Here is a 16,819-nt window from a genome sequence, read left to right as displayed (position 1 = left end):
TCATTTATGTATGATGTGTCAAAATGCATTCTACTGCCATGTATAACCAATTAGAACAAATAAAAAAGAGAGAGAATGGTCTACTTAACAAAGCATGTATAGTGTCTGTATACTGAACAAATGATAACAAAAAAATCAAAGAAGACCTATCTAAATGGAGAAATATACCATATTCATGGATAGGAAGACTCACTACAGTGTAGTTGTCATTCGCCCCAAACTGATCTATAGGTATAATGCAATTCCTGTCAAAATTTGCAGACAAAATTCCTCTCAAGATTTTTTGTAGACATAGACAAGCTAATTCAAATACGTAGAAGGTGTACATACTTAATGAGGGAAGGAAGGAAAGAAGAAAGGGGAGGGAAAGAAAGAAGGGAGAAAAGAAAAAAGAAGGAAAACTAATATAATTAATCAATGGAGAAAAGATAAACTTTATGTTTTGATGGACCCATTTTTCTTATGCTCTTCCAGAATCTTTCTAGTTACTGCTGCCTTTTTGATATAAATATTTTTTTTAAATAGCATCAAGTTCATTTGTAGGTGTTCTACAGAATTTATGAGGGCCTAACCCAGTGTATCTTAGCCTGGGACAACTTTTCTCCCCAGGGGACACTGGCAATGCCTGGAGAAATTTTTGATGATCACAATTGGGTGGTATGGGATGAGGGAGGGAATGTTCTGATGTTTGGTCAAATATCCTAATACACCCAGAATAGGCCCCTACAACAGAGAATTATCAGTCCCAAATGTCAATACAGTTCAAATTGAGAAACACATAACACTAAGGTTCTCCTTTCTGGCTACATATTAGAATTACCCAGGAATTTTGAAAGCTCTACTGAATTGTCAAATTACCTGACCCACATGTTTCTAATGTCATTGATCTAGTGTACTACCTGTGTGATAAAACTTAAAAAACAAAACAAAACAAAACCTGTCTAACTCTAGAATGTAGACTTGGTCAAACACTCTCTCTGAACCTGAGTAGAAATTAACCTATACCCTCCCTCCCTGGTTTTCTGTGCCTTTCTCTCTCTAGCTTCACCCATGACCTCTGACAGGGGCTGCTGGATGAAGCATGTCTTCCAATTCGCTGGTCTCCCTTATACAGTGGATATTTCTAAATAAGGGTGATGAGAAACTTCCTCCAGCTACATATTCACATTCTGCTACCTTTCTTGTCATTTTTGTGCTAAATTAGGCAAGATGTGTTGGTATCTTGTTCCTAAGAGTGGCATACAGACCAACAGCATTGGCCTCACTAGGAAGTTTCTTAGAAGTCAGACCTTAGGTCCTGCTCAGACCTCCCTGGGAAATTTGCACCTTAAAATGTGAGAATCTTTGTTTTGTGCATTTCAGAGATTTATAATGTCTTCTTATATTCAATCAACTTTCATAAGATGTCTTTATCACACCTGAGCTCAGTCAGTATCTTGGACAGCAAGGGGGTTTTCATTATATATCAAACCTGCTTGAAAGAAAACATTGAATTGAACCAAAACCACTCCAAGTGGTAGAACCAGGAGGCTTGGGAAATCCATCTCACCTTAGCTGAACCAATGACCTGTCCATCCAGATAGGTGGAAACGATACAATTCCTTTTCATTTCTTTGGTGACAACCACAGCCAGGTGATGCCACTGACCACAAACCAGTAGCTGGCCACATCTGACCTGAAGTTGGCGTCCAGCAGAGGGCTCAGACTCATCCTCGGGTTCCATGATGTCTGGAAGAGAACACAATCACTAGACCTTGCATGTGGCATCATGCTGCAGCAATTAGGTGGAGAGGGATGTCTCTAGTCAACCCATGTGGGCTCTGTGCCAGGGAAGACATAGCCCACTCTTCTCATAAAAAATGACATTAGCATCAGCAACAGCCATCAGTCCTTGAGCTCTAACAGTGCCAGAGTAGTTTAAGCACCATTATGAATATTAACTCATTTAATTTTCATAACAACTCTGCAAGATAGGCAATATTATTGTTTCTATTTTACCTTCTGAGGCAAAGAAAGCTTAGGTAACTAGCCCAAGGTCATGCAGTCATGATTTAAACCCAGAAGGCAGGTTCCAGCCAGGGTCTAGCTACATTAATTAGACTGCCTTCACAGTGGTGCCCATGTGTAGGGGCCAGGTCCTGAGAGGGAGGAAAATAGGTGGTCTTTCTGTGGGCTGAGGAGGTCAATCATTCTCTGAACCTTCCACATATTTCACTATGAAATACTCAGAACACAAAAGAGGAACATGTGTTGGAGATATACTGGGTTTGACCATTTCAGGCAGGTAAGCTTGGAGAAAACCAGACTGAGCTCTAAAAGGTAGAGCCAGAAGCCACCGGCACTACTGAAGGATAATAAGGCTCCTTGGTACCCAGGGTCACCAGCCTGCTTGCCAAGTACTGGCCAGCCCTCTGGATTTGGGGCTGAACATTTGTGGAATGTCTAAGTTTGCTTCAGTTGCAGCTAAGTTGTGTGTATTTCCTGAAAACCTTCATAGGAGATGACATAGGCTTTGTCCCAGTGAGGCAAAGTCCCAAGGCCCATCCATGACCAGTCTACTAAGGGCTGAGCTAAGTTTCTGGAAAACCACTGAGCATAATCTCTGAAATCACACCAAGCTGTAGAGTCTTGTCTGACAGTTACAACCTCAGAGCCCAGGCCATAGTGGCACTCAACAAATATTTGTTTAGACCTTTCACCAGGTGTGGAACCCAAGGAAGCAACTGCAAAAGGTGAGGAGAAACAGGAGCTTACCAGACTTCTAAACATGTCCTTATCAAGAGCTTCTAACTCAGCTTAATTTCACCCAAGTGTAGGAGAAACCAGCATAGGATCCCAATATCTTACCCAGGGGCTGAAATTCTTTCTCTTCTGTGGACACAACCAAGGAGAGGTCATCTGGGCAGAGGCAGACAGAGAAGCAGACAAAGGGCTGCTCCGTCCTGGCCAGGTGGCGCACCAGGGTTAGAAAGCGCAGAGGATGGCCCTCAGTGACAGCAGCCAGCCTGCTGATCAGGAACCAGCAGGAAAAGGTCAGACCCCCTGGTGGAGGGAATGATCTAGCAGCACCTGGAGTCAAACACAATCATAGACTCACTGTCCTGCTGAGGAAGCAAGCTTAGACTCACTGGGACTCTGAGTTGACTGCCATGCTAAGTGCCAGCATTGTGCCTGGTCTAACTCACGCCCACTTCTACTCCACTCCATGAGGCAAAGGGTGTGTTTGTCTCATTATTCATGGTAGGAAGTGGATGCCCACAGGAAATAAGTAATATTCCTGTCAGGACCTGAGCCTAGGTCCCTGGAGCCTCTCCAAGGCTATTCTCACTTATCATTTCACGCTGCCTTACCAAGGGGCAGAGAAGCCATCACCATCCTTGAAGCCTATTGCCATTTGAACCCCTGATTAGTTAGTTCATCTACAGCCAGGCTTTGTGTTCCATGGGGTAGAGGACACTGGCCTAGCTCAGTCAAGCCTTGAACAAGGAAGTACTCCACTCCAGAGAAGCCCTTCACCCTCTGATCCCATGATAAGGTTAGTTTCAGAGGGGACCACTGTCCTCACTGAGCAAGCAGAATCAGCAGCCATGTCGAGAGACTGGGTGCCATTCTTACATGCAAAGAGGTTTGCCCTGCAATCATGGGGCATGAATAACTTTCAGTACTCATCCTCCATAGAAATCCAGAACCTGTTTCTCCTAACAGAGGGTGTTGGCCTTAGGCAGTACTGGGCATTTGCACTGTCCTGTCCAGTGAGTTTCCAGTTAAATGCAGTTAGGTATAAAGCATGCTAAGGTCCCAGTTGTTCCCAGAGGAACCACTTGCTAAAGACAGGTCCATTCTTGCTGGTCATCAGCATAGGACTCATATTCCTTTTCTGAGACAGCTATAGAGTGGGTGATGTATCCATTTCAGCCTGCACCAGGCACCAACGTGATGAATTAAACCCAGGCTCAGTGACCAAATAACCCATTTAATGCATCAATACTAAGACCCTAACCATGGACTGAACCCTTGGGACTCACAATTAATAGGACAGTATCTCTAGGAGAGATGTATGTAGTAATCTTAGTACCAAAAGACAACTCATCTACAGCTAATCAGAACCAAAGAGAAGATACACTTTCCAGAGACACCAAGATGAAATCTGCAACCAAGGCCATTTGAGGACCAATTCCTGGGGTCAGATGGAGACCTAAACCACCTGAGAAATACCTACCTGTCCCAATTCCTCCAGAGACAGAGTATTCCGTGCTGGTTCCCATGACTGTAGACAGGGTTGGAATAAACAAACAGCTGGAAACAAGAAAGAATCTCAGATCACTGGACTGTGAAGCCACCCTCTTGCATCAAATCAGCTAGTCAGGGCCATGACATCTCCTCTCTTTGGTCCTCCTGCAGGAACTTCACCCACTTTTACACCATGAAAGGAGAGAAAGCAGTTGGTGCTGTTAGGATCCCCCACAGAAGCTAGAGATGATGGGAGGAGATTCCAGAGGCAGCCACACCAATGAAGGAGAGGACTCTGATCCTCATGGCTGGTGACACTGCCCCTGAAAAGCCACTGAGCAGAAAGGGCCCATAACACAGACACTTTGCTTTGCTTGGGTAGCAAGAACTAATGGGTGCTCTACTTTTGTAATCAATGTTCTAACTCATCAGAGGCACTGGGAAATTAATAATGAGAGTTGTTCATACCCATAACCTTCAACAGACATGTCAAATTCCACAAATGACGGTGCTAGAGCTGCCCTCTGAGGTTGCAGGTTACGTGGGGAGGTCATGGAGATGAGGCTGAGTGCTGTTTGAAGGGCTGTGGTTGAATCTGGGGAAGCCTCTGAGGACCTGAGGGGCTGAGCCACTCCAGAATATGAACTGACTTCTGCAGGTCCCTCAACAATGCCCAGATCTGCTGCCTGTAGCCCTAAGGAAGAAAGTAAGAGAAAAGATGTGTCCTTGCCCAATGTGTTTCCACCCCTGTTCTGGAAATATCCCTGAAGTATCTGCCATTAATGGAGCATTCTGCAGTCACCAAACACTCAACACAATGACAGTGAGTCTCTTGACCCCCTACTTGGGTTCTGCTGATTTTTTAAAATTTGTTTTTATTGTAAACAAATGGGATACATGTTGTTTCTCTGTTTGTACATGGAGTAAAGGCATACCATTTGTGTAATCATACATTTACATAGTTGATAATACTAAAGGGTAGAAATAACCTGTTCCTCCTGTTCCTCCCAGAAATTTCTCCCTCATTACAGCATGCTTCCCCTTTCCAAGCATCACTTTCTGCTGCTGTCTGGCTTTGGAGTTACTTGCTGGGACTTTGTACAGGCTCGCTGCCCTGCTGTCTTCCACAGCAGCCTGTCTCCTTGAAAGTTCTCAGTTCCTACCTCTGTCTTTCTTTGCAGTGACATCTTCCCATGTAGCAGACCTGACACAGGGCATCCCCCTGTCATTTTGCTTCTCATCCCCCTAATTCAGCCCTCAGCTGTCCTGGTTCTTCCCCCTCCTCACCTGAGTTCCTGGAGTTGCCTCCATGCCACTGAGAAGAATTGAGGGTTTTCTTTGTAGTAGACAGAGGTAGGGGGATTCCAAGACCTAGAAACTGTCTGAATATCATAACGTACAAGAGAACCAAGTGAAGAGATTTTACAGGCAGAAGTTTTCTTCAACTTTACCCAGACCACTTCCCCCAGATGCCTAGTGCTCCCTGATCCCTTCTCCCCCTGCCTTTAAATGCCCTTTCCTAAAGCACTGCAGAGACAGGGTTACTGTCTTGCCACCAGAGAGCTGGCAAGGTTAGGAGCCTCAAGCACCATCCTATGATGTACATTGTTTATAAAAGTTTCTGAATTTACCACCCAGCACTGAAGTGTGAGGCCTGGTCTGACAACCTGCCTGAGCAGGGCTGAAGAGGCTGGCCCAGCCCCTGGACCCCATGCCTGCTGGCTGGAAAGAGGCAGACTTCTGTCCCCTGACTTGTAAAAGCAGGGAGCTGCTGAGTGTGTGACCCACTCAGTGCCACCCTCTGGAGACTTCCCCAGGGTAGTGTAGGGCTTAGGAGACTCAACCTCCTTACAGAGTGCAGCCTATCCTTTCTCTGCATTTTTGTCTTCCACCTCTACTTTCCTGAGTATCTTCCCTCCCTGCTATGGCTCTCCAGGAACGTGGCTTCATGGGGGTCACCAGCAGGAGGGCTGCCACCCCTGCAAGACCAGCTTTCTGCAAGCTAGTCTCTGGGTCTTTCAGGCCCTCCAGTTCCACTCCTCCCAGCAGAGCTTGCAATTCCTTCCTCTCCTTGCAAGTGCACTGCCCAGGCCTCAGGGCTAGCTCTAGCTTCACTTCCTTGAAGCCCCTTTTCCACAAATCATGGGAGGGGTTGTTTGCTTTGTGGGTACCAACACACTGCACAGCACAGACCCAAGGCTTATCTATGGACTTTTAGTGTTGAATGTTGAAGGGGGATGAGGACACATGTCCTGCAGACTCTATACTGCCCATGGTGTGCCCACCACCCTGCTCTGCAGCATGTAATTCATAGCTTACATGGTACCTTAACACTTCCGGTTCGATGGCTTGGGAAGCAAGCTTTTCAAAAATTCTGATGAGGTGTGAGTGCAAGGGGTTGCTGCTGGTGCTGAGGGCCCAGCGGCAGGAGGTCATGAGGGTCCTGAGCATCCCCGCCTCACACATGACCTGGCGGTTCTTCTCTGATTTCACCAGGGACTGGAGGTGACTGGCCAAGGAGCACTGGATCTCTTCGGAAAGCTGAGAGGTAACCAATGAAAGCCATGAGCCCTTGAGGGAAGGACATCCTGTGGGTGATATTGGCAGACTCCCAACTGGGACTGGGATTGGATGTGGGACAAGCAGATGGCACCTGCCACAACTGGTGCCCACTGCACCCTAGACAGTCTCAGGTGCTCTCCCACATCCTTCCTCACCTTCAACAGCAGGCACAGGGGGAGGCCAGCCTAGGGAAAGACCTGAACTGCTACTCACATTCCCAATGAAAGCTTTCTTCCATTACACTCTCCCCACTTCCTCTCTTCCTCTTGTCCTTCAAACAAGTATCAGTGTTCCTGCAGCATCAGCTAGCTTCTGGGTAAAGATAGATAAGACTATGCCCCTGCTCCCAAGGGATACGTGGTATAAAGGTGAGGTCAGTGAGCAGCAGAGTCTCAGCCCAGTATGGGACATGTTCTAGCAGAGAACTTAACAGTATTTTGGAGAGGAACAGGATTCCTGCAGCCCTGAGCACATTTTATTAGAGGTAAAAGGGAGTCCAGGCCTGATATTTACTTTAAGAACCAAATTTTATCCTGTGATGAGAAAATGCCATGCTATGCTCTAAGCATTTCAACATGGTTAGATTATGCCTGTTAGGAAGTCTGAAGTAGGTGCTATGGTCGTCCCCATTTTACAGAAGAGGAAACTGAGTTCAGAGAAGTTAATTGTCTAGGGTCACATGATAAGGACAGAATATGGCTTTTACCCTGAATCTCATGCTCAGAATTACCTCATCCCATCATGTCCTCTCCATGGTCATTCGAGGGTCTCCATACCAAGAAATAGTCAAAATTAAACAAATGCTGCTAACACTATTGTGTAGGACATAGGCTGCATGGAGTCAAATGTATGGGGAAAGAATCATCATCATTCCTAGATTTTTTAAAATATCAGATGGATCACAGTCCACCTTATATCCTCTAATCTGTTTCCAGACACTCAGCATCTGTACCTCTTGCCTCAAACTGATGGCTTCAGCAATATCTCTGTTTCTAAGGTATCTTTAATAACACTTCTGATTTTAAATTTTGAGGGGATAAAGTCACATGAGAATGATTTTTCAGATGAATTTTCCTTTTGGAAAGTATTTTATTATTCTGAAGTGTCTGAAGTATCACCACAGAAAATGGAAAGACCTCCCATGTCCTTGGATAAGCAGAATTAATATTGTCAAAATGGTCATACTTTCAGAGCAATATACAGATTCAATGCAATGTTTATGACATTCTTCACAGAGCTAGAAAAGACAATTCTAAAATTCATTTAGAACAGACCCAGAATAGACAAAACAATCTTAAGCAAGGAGAATAAAGCTGGGGGCATCACAATATCTGATCTCAAATTATACTAAAGAGCTATAGTAGCAAAACAGTGTGGTAATAGTATGAAAACAGGAAGATCAAAGGAACAGAATGGAAGACACAGCAACAAACCCACAAACTTACAGTCATTTAATACTTGACAAAGGTGCCAAAAATATATTTGGAGGAAAGACATCCTTTTTAACAAATGGTTCTAGGAAAAATGGATATCCATATGTAGAAGAATAAAACCATATCCCTATCTTTCACCCCACACAAAAGTCAAATCAAAATGGATCAAAGACTTACGATCAGAAACCTTCCAACTGCTGAAAGAAAACATATGTACAATACTCCATCATATAGGTACAGGCACCAACTTTCTCAACAATATCCCTAAATTTCAAGAAATAAAATCAATAATTAACAACTGGGATGCCATCAAATTTAAAAAACATACACACACACAAAACTGTGCAGCAAAGGAAATGATTAAGAGAATGAAGAGAGAGCCTATGATGGAAAAAAAATCATTGCCAGTTACTTCTCTGACAGGGGATCAATATCCAGAGTATATAAAGAACTCAAGAAACCCAATGACAAAAAAACAAATAAACCAAATAATAAATGGGCAAAAGAACTAACACAAATTTCTCAAAAGAAGAAACACAAATATATATATAAAAATTCAGCATTTCTAGCAATCAAGGAAATGCAAATCAAAACAACATTAAGATTTCATCTCACTTTAATCAGAATGGCAATTATCAAGAACATGAACAATAATACTGGTAAGGATGTGAGAAAAAAGATACACTCATATATTGTTGATTGGAGTGAAAATTAGTGCAAGCACTCTGAAAGGCAGTATGAAGTTTCCTCAAAAAAATGAGGAATGGAACCACCATATTACCAAGCTATCCCAGTCCTTGGTATTTATTCACGAGAACTAAAATCAGCATACAATGGTGATGCAGTCACTTTAGTGTTTACAGTAGCACAATTCACAATAGTCAAATTATGAAATCAGCCCAGATGCCCATAAAGAGATGAATGGATCAATAGAATGTGGTACATATACACAATGGAGTTTTACTCGGTCATAAAGAAGAATGAAATAATTTGTCAGTAAGTGGATGGAAATGGAGAAAACCATGCTAAGTGAAATAAGCCAGATGCAGAAAATCGAGGGTCAAATGTTTTCTCTCATATGTGCAAGCTAGAGCAAAATAAGGAAAATATGGTGGTGGGGAGGGAATTGGTTATCATAAAGATACAATAAAAATCAGTGGAGTAGAAGAAGGGTAGGAAGGAAAAGGGGAAGAAATATGAAATAAATTTAACAAAATCATGTTATATACATATATAAATGTATCAAAGGGAATTTCATCTTTATGTATATGTAGAAAGTGCCAATCAAAACTAAATAAATAATAGGGCATGGTGGCATACACTTGTAATCCCAGCAGCTCAGGAGATAGGTAAGAGGATCACAAGTTCAAAGCCAGCCTCAGCAACTTAACAAGGCACTTCAACTCAGCAAGGCCCTGTCTCTAACTAAAATATTTAAGAGGGCCAGGTATGTGGCTCAGGGGTCAAGCACCCCTGGGTTCAATCCTCAGTACCAAAAATAAATAAATAAATAGAATATCAGTAAAGTAGAAGAGGGATAAAAGGAGGTGGAAAGAGGGGAGGAAAAGAGGGGGTAATGGGGATTGAAATCTAATTCCTTGCATGTATAATTTTATCAAAATGAACTCAAATGCTATGCATAATTATAATGTTCTAATTTAAAAAGATCAGATGGGTCACAGCCCACCTCATATCCTCTCACTTGCTCCCAGACACTCAATAGCTGTACCTCTTTGCCTGAAACTGATGACATTCAGCAATGTCTCCATTTCTGAGGTATATTTAATAACACATATGATTTAAAATTTGGAGGGAATAAAACCACATGAGAATGATTTTTTAGATGCACTTCCCTGGGCAGCATTTTGTTATTCTGAAGTGTCTGAATATCATCATTTTGACAATGTTGCTGTTAACCTGGTCACATGGTTAACTGATATCAAGGAAAGGTCTAATCACTTGGAGAAAATGATCTTTGCATTAGTCTGTTTTCTGTTACTATGATGAAATAACTGAGACTGGGTACTGCATTTAAAAAAAGGCTTATCCAGCTTATAATTCTGGAGTTTCAAGGGCAAAAGAACTCTTTCCTAACAATCCTTTCTTGAGAACCTACAAGTTCTCTATTGTACATTCCTGTGATCCCAGCATCTTGGGAGTCTGAGGCAGGAGGATCACAAGATCAAGACCAGCTTTAGCAACTTAGCAAGGCCCCAAGCAACTTATCAAGACCCTATGTCAAAATTTTAAAAAGGGGTTGGGGTTGTTGTTCAGTGGTTAAGCATCCCTGGGTTCAATTTTGGCACATAAGAAGAAGAAAGAAGAAAGAAGAAGGAAGAGGAAGAAGGAAAAGGAGGAGGAGGTGGAGGAGGAGGAAAAAAAGAAAGGAAGGAAGGAAAAGAAAAGAAAGGAAAACTATATTAATGCCTTTCCAGGGCCACACTCCTCAATGACTCTTCACTAGGCTCCACCTCTTAAAGGTTCCACTACCTCTCAACACCACCACCCTGCAGACCAGATTCCAGCACTTGGATGCATGGAGTACACACTCTAACTGTTCAAACCACAGCAGTCCCCTTTACACAGGCTCTCTGCACACCAGCCTGATCGGTCAGATACATACAGGTAGCCCAACAAGGACCAGAAACTGGAGGTAGAAATGCCTGAATTAATTTGCATTAAACAATTCCATCATGTTTGTTTTGCGGAGCTATTCTGTGTGGAAATCCACTAATTTCCTTCACCAGATCTGCCTTCTGATGTTCTGTCTCTTCCTGTGTCCACCTGAGCCTCCCCTCTGACTTCTTTCTCCGCTGCCCTTACAACGGAGAAAGAACATCCGCCTTCTTGCCTTGAGCATTCCCTCTACCAACACTTGGATTATTTCATTCTGTAACTGCACTCTTTTAATTTGGGGTGAGAGTTGGGGAGACAGTCTATAAGGAGCAAGATGCAAAAAGAACATCACAATGTATTATTAATAAGAATTAAAAAGAAATGTCTACAAGCCCCAGTTTTTATTACCAGCACTTCGCTTATTGCTTTGAGGACATTTTGTTTTGTTTAGTTTTTGCTTGCCCCCACCCCCATCAGAGCAGAAATACTTACAATCTAAATATGCAAAAAAGAAAGAGAAAGATAAAAAGTTTTCAAAAGGGAGAAATGCTGATCTTGTCTAATAACGCCACAAGTTTACTCCAAAGTTGCTCAATACCCCATAATGGAGGAGGGAAAATTGATCGTCCTCATTATCACTGCAACTCTGTCAATACCAATATTGCCTTGTTTTGAATAAAATGTGCTGGTTTTTTCAATGTTGGTTCCAGGAAAATGGGGTTTTAGTGAAAATATGAGCAGTAGCAGGAAACCAGTCTGGTTTCTCCCCCTACAAATGGATTGATTTTCCTAACGCATATGACTTCCAATGCAGGAAAGGGGATGGTGGTTCAATTAGGACTGCGTGGTAAGAGGATGGGGTCACCCGGCTGGCCAACGGACTGGACCTGTATGGCAAATTATCACAGAGCAATTGTAGGGCAGCCTTGGGGAGTTTTTCTGCTTTCTCTGCTTAACAGTCAAGACTTTAATTCCATCTTATCCAGCTGTGGATATTTATTCTTCTTTCCTTCTCTCTCTCTCTACAACGTTCCTACTAAGATTAACATGGTCCTGGAGTATAATTAAAGATGGATCCTGGTGGAGAGGTGCTGATTTGAATGTGGTTTGTTCCCAAAGCGTTCATGGGTTGGAAGCTTGGTCCCATGGGTAATTATGTGAGAGGTGGGACCTTTAAGAGGTAGGGCCAAGTGGGAGGCCTTTAGGTTACTGAGGGTGATGCCCTCAGAAGGTATTAACATATTTATAATCCAAACCCAGTCTCTCACCATATAATCTGTCCTTACACTCACTCCCACTAGGATTCCATCTGTCACAAAGTCCTCACCAAAGTTGAGCCAATTCTGGTACCAAGTCCTTGAATTTTCAGAACTTTGAATTTAATAAGTCTCTCTCTCTTTTTTTTATAAAACACTCAGGATCAAGTATTTTGTTATAGTAACAGAAAATGGGTTAATACAGATGAGTGCTTCCAAGGAGTTCAGGACATTATTCCAAGGAGCCACAGTGTATCTTGTGGACATTAACCATGCTGTCCTGGCTTAAAGGTAAAAACACACAGCATATGAATCTCCCCTAGATACTCCAAAAGAAGTAGGGACTTAGTTGAACTACTAGGATTTGAATTAATTGCTTGCTCCAAATTGGTTGAAATGTACTTTATTTGATGATTTTGGAAGAGAGCTGATAGGTGTTAAGTGACCCTAGTTCTTCACATTATCCAAGACTATAAACAGGATGCCAGCGATAAATAGGGCCCACAAGTGTGCAGAACTCAAAAAGTTGTGTTTTTTACCATCTCTTACTTAGAATTGGTTCCCTCTTTAAACAGGCATGAATTTTCCATTTTGCCACAGTCACAGCAGCCTAATACACTCGTTTGTGCTGCCCATGTGGCCTTGTAGGCTTGGGAGTTTGTGCTCTTGGTTTGGATGTAAGAGAGAATTCAACTCCCATTGAATCAGCAGAATCCATGCCTAAAGAGCCTAACTTCCGGGGCGGGCCAAGATGGCGGACTAGAGGGCGGCTGCATTTCACGCTGCTCCAGGACGCAAGATTCAAAGGAGGAGATAGTGAGAGACTTGGGACCAACTCAAAGCTGCCGGGTGAGTCTCTCCTGTTGGGGAGGCGTCCCGGATGGGGCGGTAGCCCCGGAACGCAGGGAATTTGTGAAGTGGAGTTGCTCCGCGAGACGCCCCTCCCCCCACTGGAGCGGTAAACACGGACAACTGGGATCATCGTAGAGGAGGCGGCTCAGCATAGCGCTTGGACTCGAGCAGCCGCTGGGGCTCCGGGCGGCTGCCTGGGGAGGAGCTGCGTGGTGAGCTGTTTGGACCCAGAGTGACCGCTTCCGAACACCGGGGGGTTGCCCGGAGGAGGAGGAGAGGCCCGGCGGGTCGCTTGGGTCTAGGAGTGACTGCATCAGAGCCACGGGCGGTTGCCAGAGGAGGAGCTGCGTGGTGAGCTGTTTGAACTCAGAGTGGGCGCTCCTGAGCGCCGGGGGACTGCCCGGAGGAAGAGGAGGAGCACGGCGGGACGCTTGGTCTGGGAATGACTGCATCAGAACCACAGGCGGTTGCCAGAGGAGGAGTTGTGTGGTGAACTGTTTGAACCCAGAGCGAGCGCTCCTGAGTGCCGGGAGGTTGCCCGGAGGAGGAGGAGGAGCGTGGCTTGTTGTTTGACCTGGGAGTGACTGCATCAGAGCTGCGGGCGGTTGCCGAAGGAGGAGCTGCGTGACGAGCTGTTTGAACTCGGAGCAGCTGCTCCAGAACACTGGTGGCCTGCCTGGAGGAGGAGAGCGGTGGGACGCTTAGTCTGTGAGTGACTGCATCAGAACCACAGGCGGTTGCCAGAGGAGGAGGCGAGTGGTGAGTTGATTGGACTAAAAGCAACCGCTCCGGAACACCGGTGGCCTGCCTGGAGAAGGAGCGTGGTGAGTCACCTGGTCTCGGAGCCACCGCTCCTGAACACCCGGGCGGCTACCCCAAGGAGGAGGAGGAGGAACAGGGCGGGTCACTTGGACTTGGAGTGACTGCCTAGGGCTACGGGTGGTTGGTGGGAGGAGGAGACCCAAAGTGAGTTGTTTGGATTCCTAGTGACTGCATCGGAAACCGGGCGGCTGTCCGGAGGAGGAGGTGTGTGGCGGGTCTCTGTGTCTCGGAGCTATTGTACGGGGCTCCAGGTGGTGGCTCAGGGGAGGGGCTGCATAGCCAGGCGATTGGTGCAGAGCAGGGTCCCAGGAGCTAGGTGGCTTCTTGCTGGAAGAGCCGCACAGAGACACGCCTAGGGGCGGAGCGAAGTTTCCAGGGCGGCGGGCAGACTCTCTGGGAGAGGCAGCCTAAGGAGACTCGCCTGCGAAGGGTGAGGCTCCCAGGCCCAGGACGTAGGTCCGGGCCCCTGGGATCGTTGCAGAAGAAGATAGCCCAGCCCAGGTGGTAGTTGTAGATTGAGGGGAACCTCTAGGAGGGCAACTGACTAGCGAGACGTCCCCACCGAGTGACTCTTCCCGGCCAGGGGAGGTTTTCCCACAGGGAAAGTAAAGTCAGAGACATAGGCACAAACAGGCCTTGCCTCAGCCCGCAGCCTACTTCCCCATTGGATGACCATTGGTCAACAAGTGGAGACACCTCTGCCCACTAGCAGGGAATATACGCCACCTGAGGTTCACCACCCTAGAGAGGCAGCTTCTTCGTGGAGCTCTGCATTATCAACCTCCTCCAAGACTTCAGGCTACTGAAGGATAAGAGGGGATATACTAGCAATCTTCAGGGACATTATAAGTTGATAGAGGAAATCTGCAATATCTTAATGACCCACTGATCCCTGAACAATATGAGAAAACAAGGGAAGAAAATGCCCCAAACAAATCTAGATGTTACATCAATAAAATCCAACGACAGCATGGCAGAAGAAATGACAGAAAGGGAGTTCAGAATGTACATAATTAAAATGATTAGGGAAGCAAACGATGAGATGAAAGAGCAAATGCAGGCATTGAACGATCGCACCAATCGACAGTTAACAGAGCAAATTCAGGAAGCAAAAGATCATTTCAATAAAGAGTTAGAGATATTGAAAAAAAACCAAACAGAAATCCTTGAAATGAAGGAAACAATAAACCAAATTAAGAACTCCATAGAAAGCACAACCAATAGGATAGAACAGCTGGAAGACAGAACTTCAGATATTGAGGACAAAATATTTAACCTCGAAAACAAAGTTGAACAAACAGAGAAGATGGTGAGAAATCATGAACAGAATCTCCAAGAACTATGGGATATCATGAAAAGGCCAAATTTGAGAATTATTGGGATTGAGGAAGGCTTAGAGAAACAAACCAAAGGAATGAACAATCTATTTGAAGAAATAATATCAGAAAATTTCCCAAATCTGAAGAATGAAATGGAAAATCAAGTCCAAGAGGCTTATAGGACTCCAAATACACAAAATTACAACAGACCCACACCAAGGCACATTATAATGAAAATACCTAACATACAAAATAAAGACAGAATTTTAAAGGCTGTGAGAGAAAAGAACCAAATTACATTCAGGGGGAAGCCAATACGGATATCAGCAGATTTTTCAATCCAGACCCTAAAAGCTAGAAGGGCCTGGAACAACATTTTTCAAGCTCTGAAAGAAAGTGGATGCCAACCAAGAATCTTATACCCAGCAAAACTTACCTTCAAATTTGACGATGAAATAAGATCATTCCATGATAAACAAAAGCTAAAAGAATTTACAAAAAGAAAGCCAGCATTACAGAACATTCTCAGCAAAATATTCCATGAGGAAGAGATAAAAACAAAGAAGCAAATCAGCAAAGGGAGGAATTATCCTAAAGGAACTGTCAAATAAAGGAGGAACTAAGATGTGTCAAAAATTTTAAATATGAACCAAATGACTGGGAATACAAATCATATCTCAATAATAACCCTGAATGTTAATGGCCTGAATTCATCAATCAAAAGACATAGACGGGCAGATTGGATTAAAAAGAAAGATCCAACAATATGTTGCCTGCAAGAGACTCACCTCATAGAAAGAGATACCCATAGACTAAAGGTGAAAGGATGGGGAAAAACATACCATGCACATGGGCTCAGCAAAAAAGCTGGAGTATCCATCCTCATTTCAGATAAAGTGGACTTCAAGCCAATGTTAGTTAGAAGGGATAAAGAAGGACATTTCATACTGCTTAAGGGAAGCATAAATCAGCAAGATATAACAATCATAAACATCTATGCCCCAAACAGTGGCTCATCCATATATGTTAAACAAATTCTTCTCAATTTTAGAAACCAAATAGACCATAACACAATAATACTAGGTGATTTTAACACGCCTCTTTCACCACTGGACAGATCTTCCAAACAAAAATTGAACAAAGAAACCATAGATCTCAATAACACAATCAATAATTTAGACTTAACAGACATTTATAGAATATACCATCCAACCAAGAGCGAATACACTTTCTTCTCAGCAGCACATGGATCCTTCTCTAAAATAGACCATATATTATGCCACAAAGCTAATGTCAGCAAATACAAGAAGATAGAGACACTACCTTGTATTCTATCAGATCATAATGGATTGAAGTTACAAATTAATGAAAGAGTAAAAAACAGAAACTACTCCAACACCTGGAGATTAAACAATATGCTACTATATGATGAATGGATAACAGAAGATATTAGGAAGGAAATTAAAAAATTCTTAGAGGTAAACGAGAACAAAGAAACAACATATCAAAATCTCTGGGACACTATGAAAGCGGTACTTAGAGGAAGATTTATTTCATGGAGCGCATTTAATAAAAGAAGTAAAACTCAAAAAATAAATGATCTAACACTACAGCTCAAAGCCCTAGAAAAAGAAGAACAGACCAACACCAAAAGTAGTAGAAGACAGGAAATAGTTAAACTGAGAGCTGAAATCAACGAAATTGAAACGAAAGAAACAATACAAAAAAT

The 16,819-nt window shown here is 43.7% G+C and overlaps 1 protein-coding gene across 3 annotated transcripts in view; it reads right to left on the bottom strand.

The window, feature by feature from the left end:
- Wdfy4 (WDFY family member 4) overlaps positions 1-16,819 on the bottom strand; it is a 278,477-nt gene that overhangs the window by 185,082 nt on the left and 76,576 nt on the right. For all 3 annotated transcript variants that reach the window (XM_047553398.1, XM_047553397.1, XM_047553399.1), the window contains exons 14-19: positions 6,557-6,771; positions 5,518-5,612; positions 4,699-4,924; positions 4,220-4,296; positions 2,848-3,069; positions 1,550-1,728 (exon numbers count right to left, since the gene is read on the bottom strand). In XM_047553398.1, the coding sequence (XP_047409354.1) occupies positions 1,550-1,728; positions 2,848-3,069; positions 4,220-4,296; positions 4,699-4,924; positions 5,518-5,612; positions 6,557-6,771 (1,014 nt within the window). The remainder of the gene's footprint in view (positions 1-1,549; positions 1,729-2,847; positions 3,070-4,219; positions 4,297-4,698; positions 4,925-5,517; positions 5,613-6,556; positions 6,772-16,819) is intronic.

Source organism: Sciurus carolinensis, chromosome 5 (assembly GCF_902686445.1).
Source record: "Sciurus carolinensis chromosome 5, mSciCar1.2, whole genome shotgun sequence".
Taxonomy (NCBI): Eukaryota; Metazoa; Chordata; class Mammalia; order Rodentia; family Sciuridae; genus Sciurus; species Sciurus carolinensis.
The sequence above is the reverse complement of the archived record's forward strand: the minus strand, read 5'-3'. Positions and strand labels throughout refer to the sequence as shown.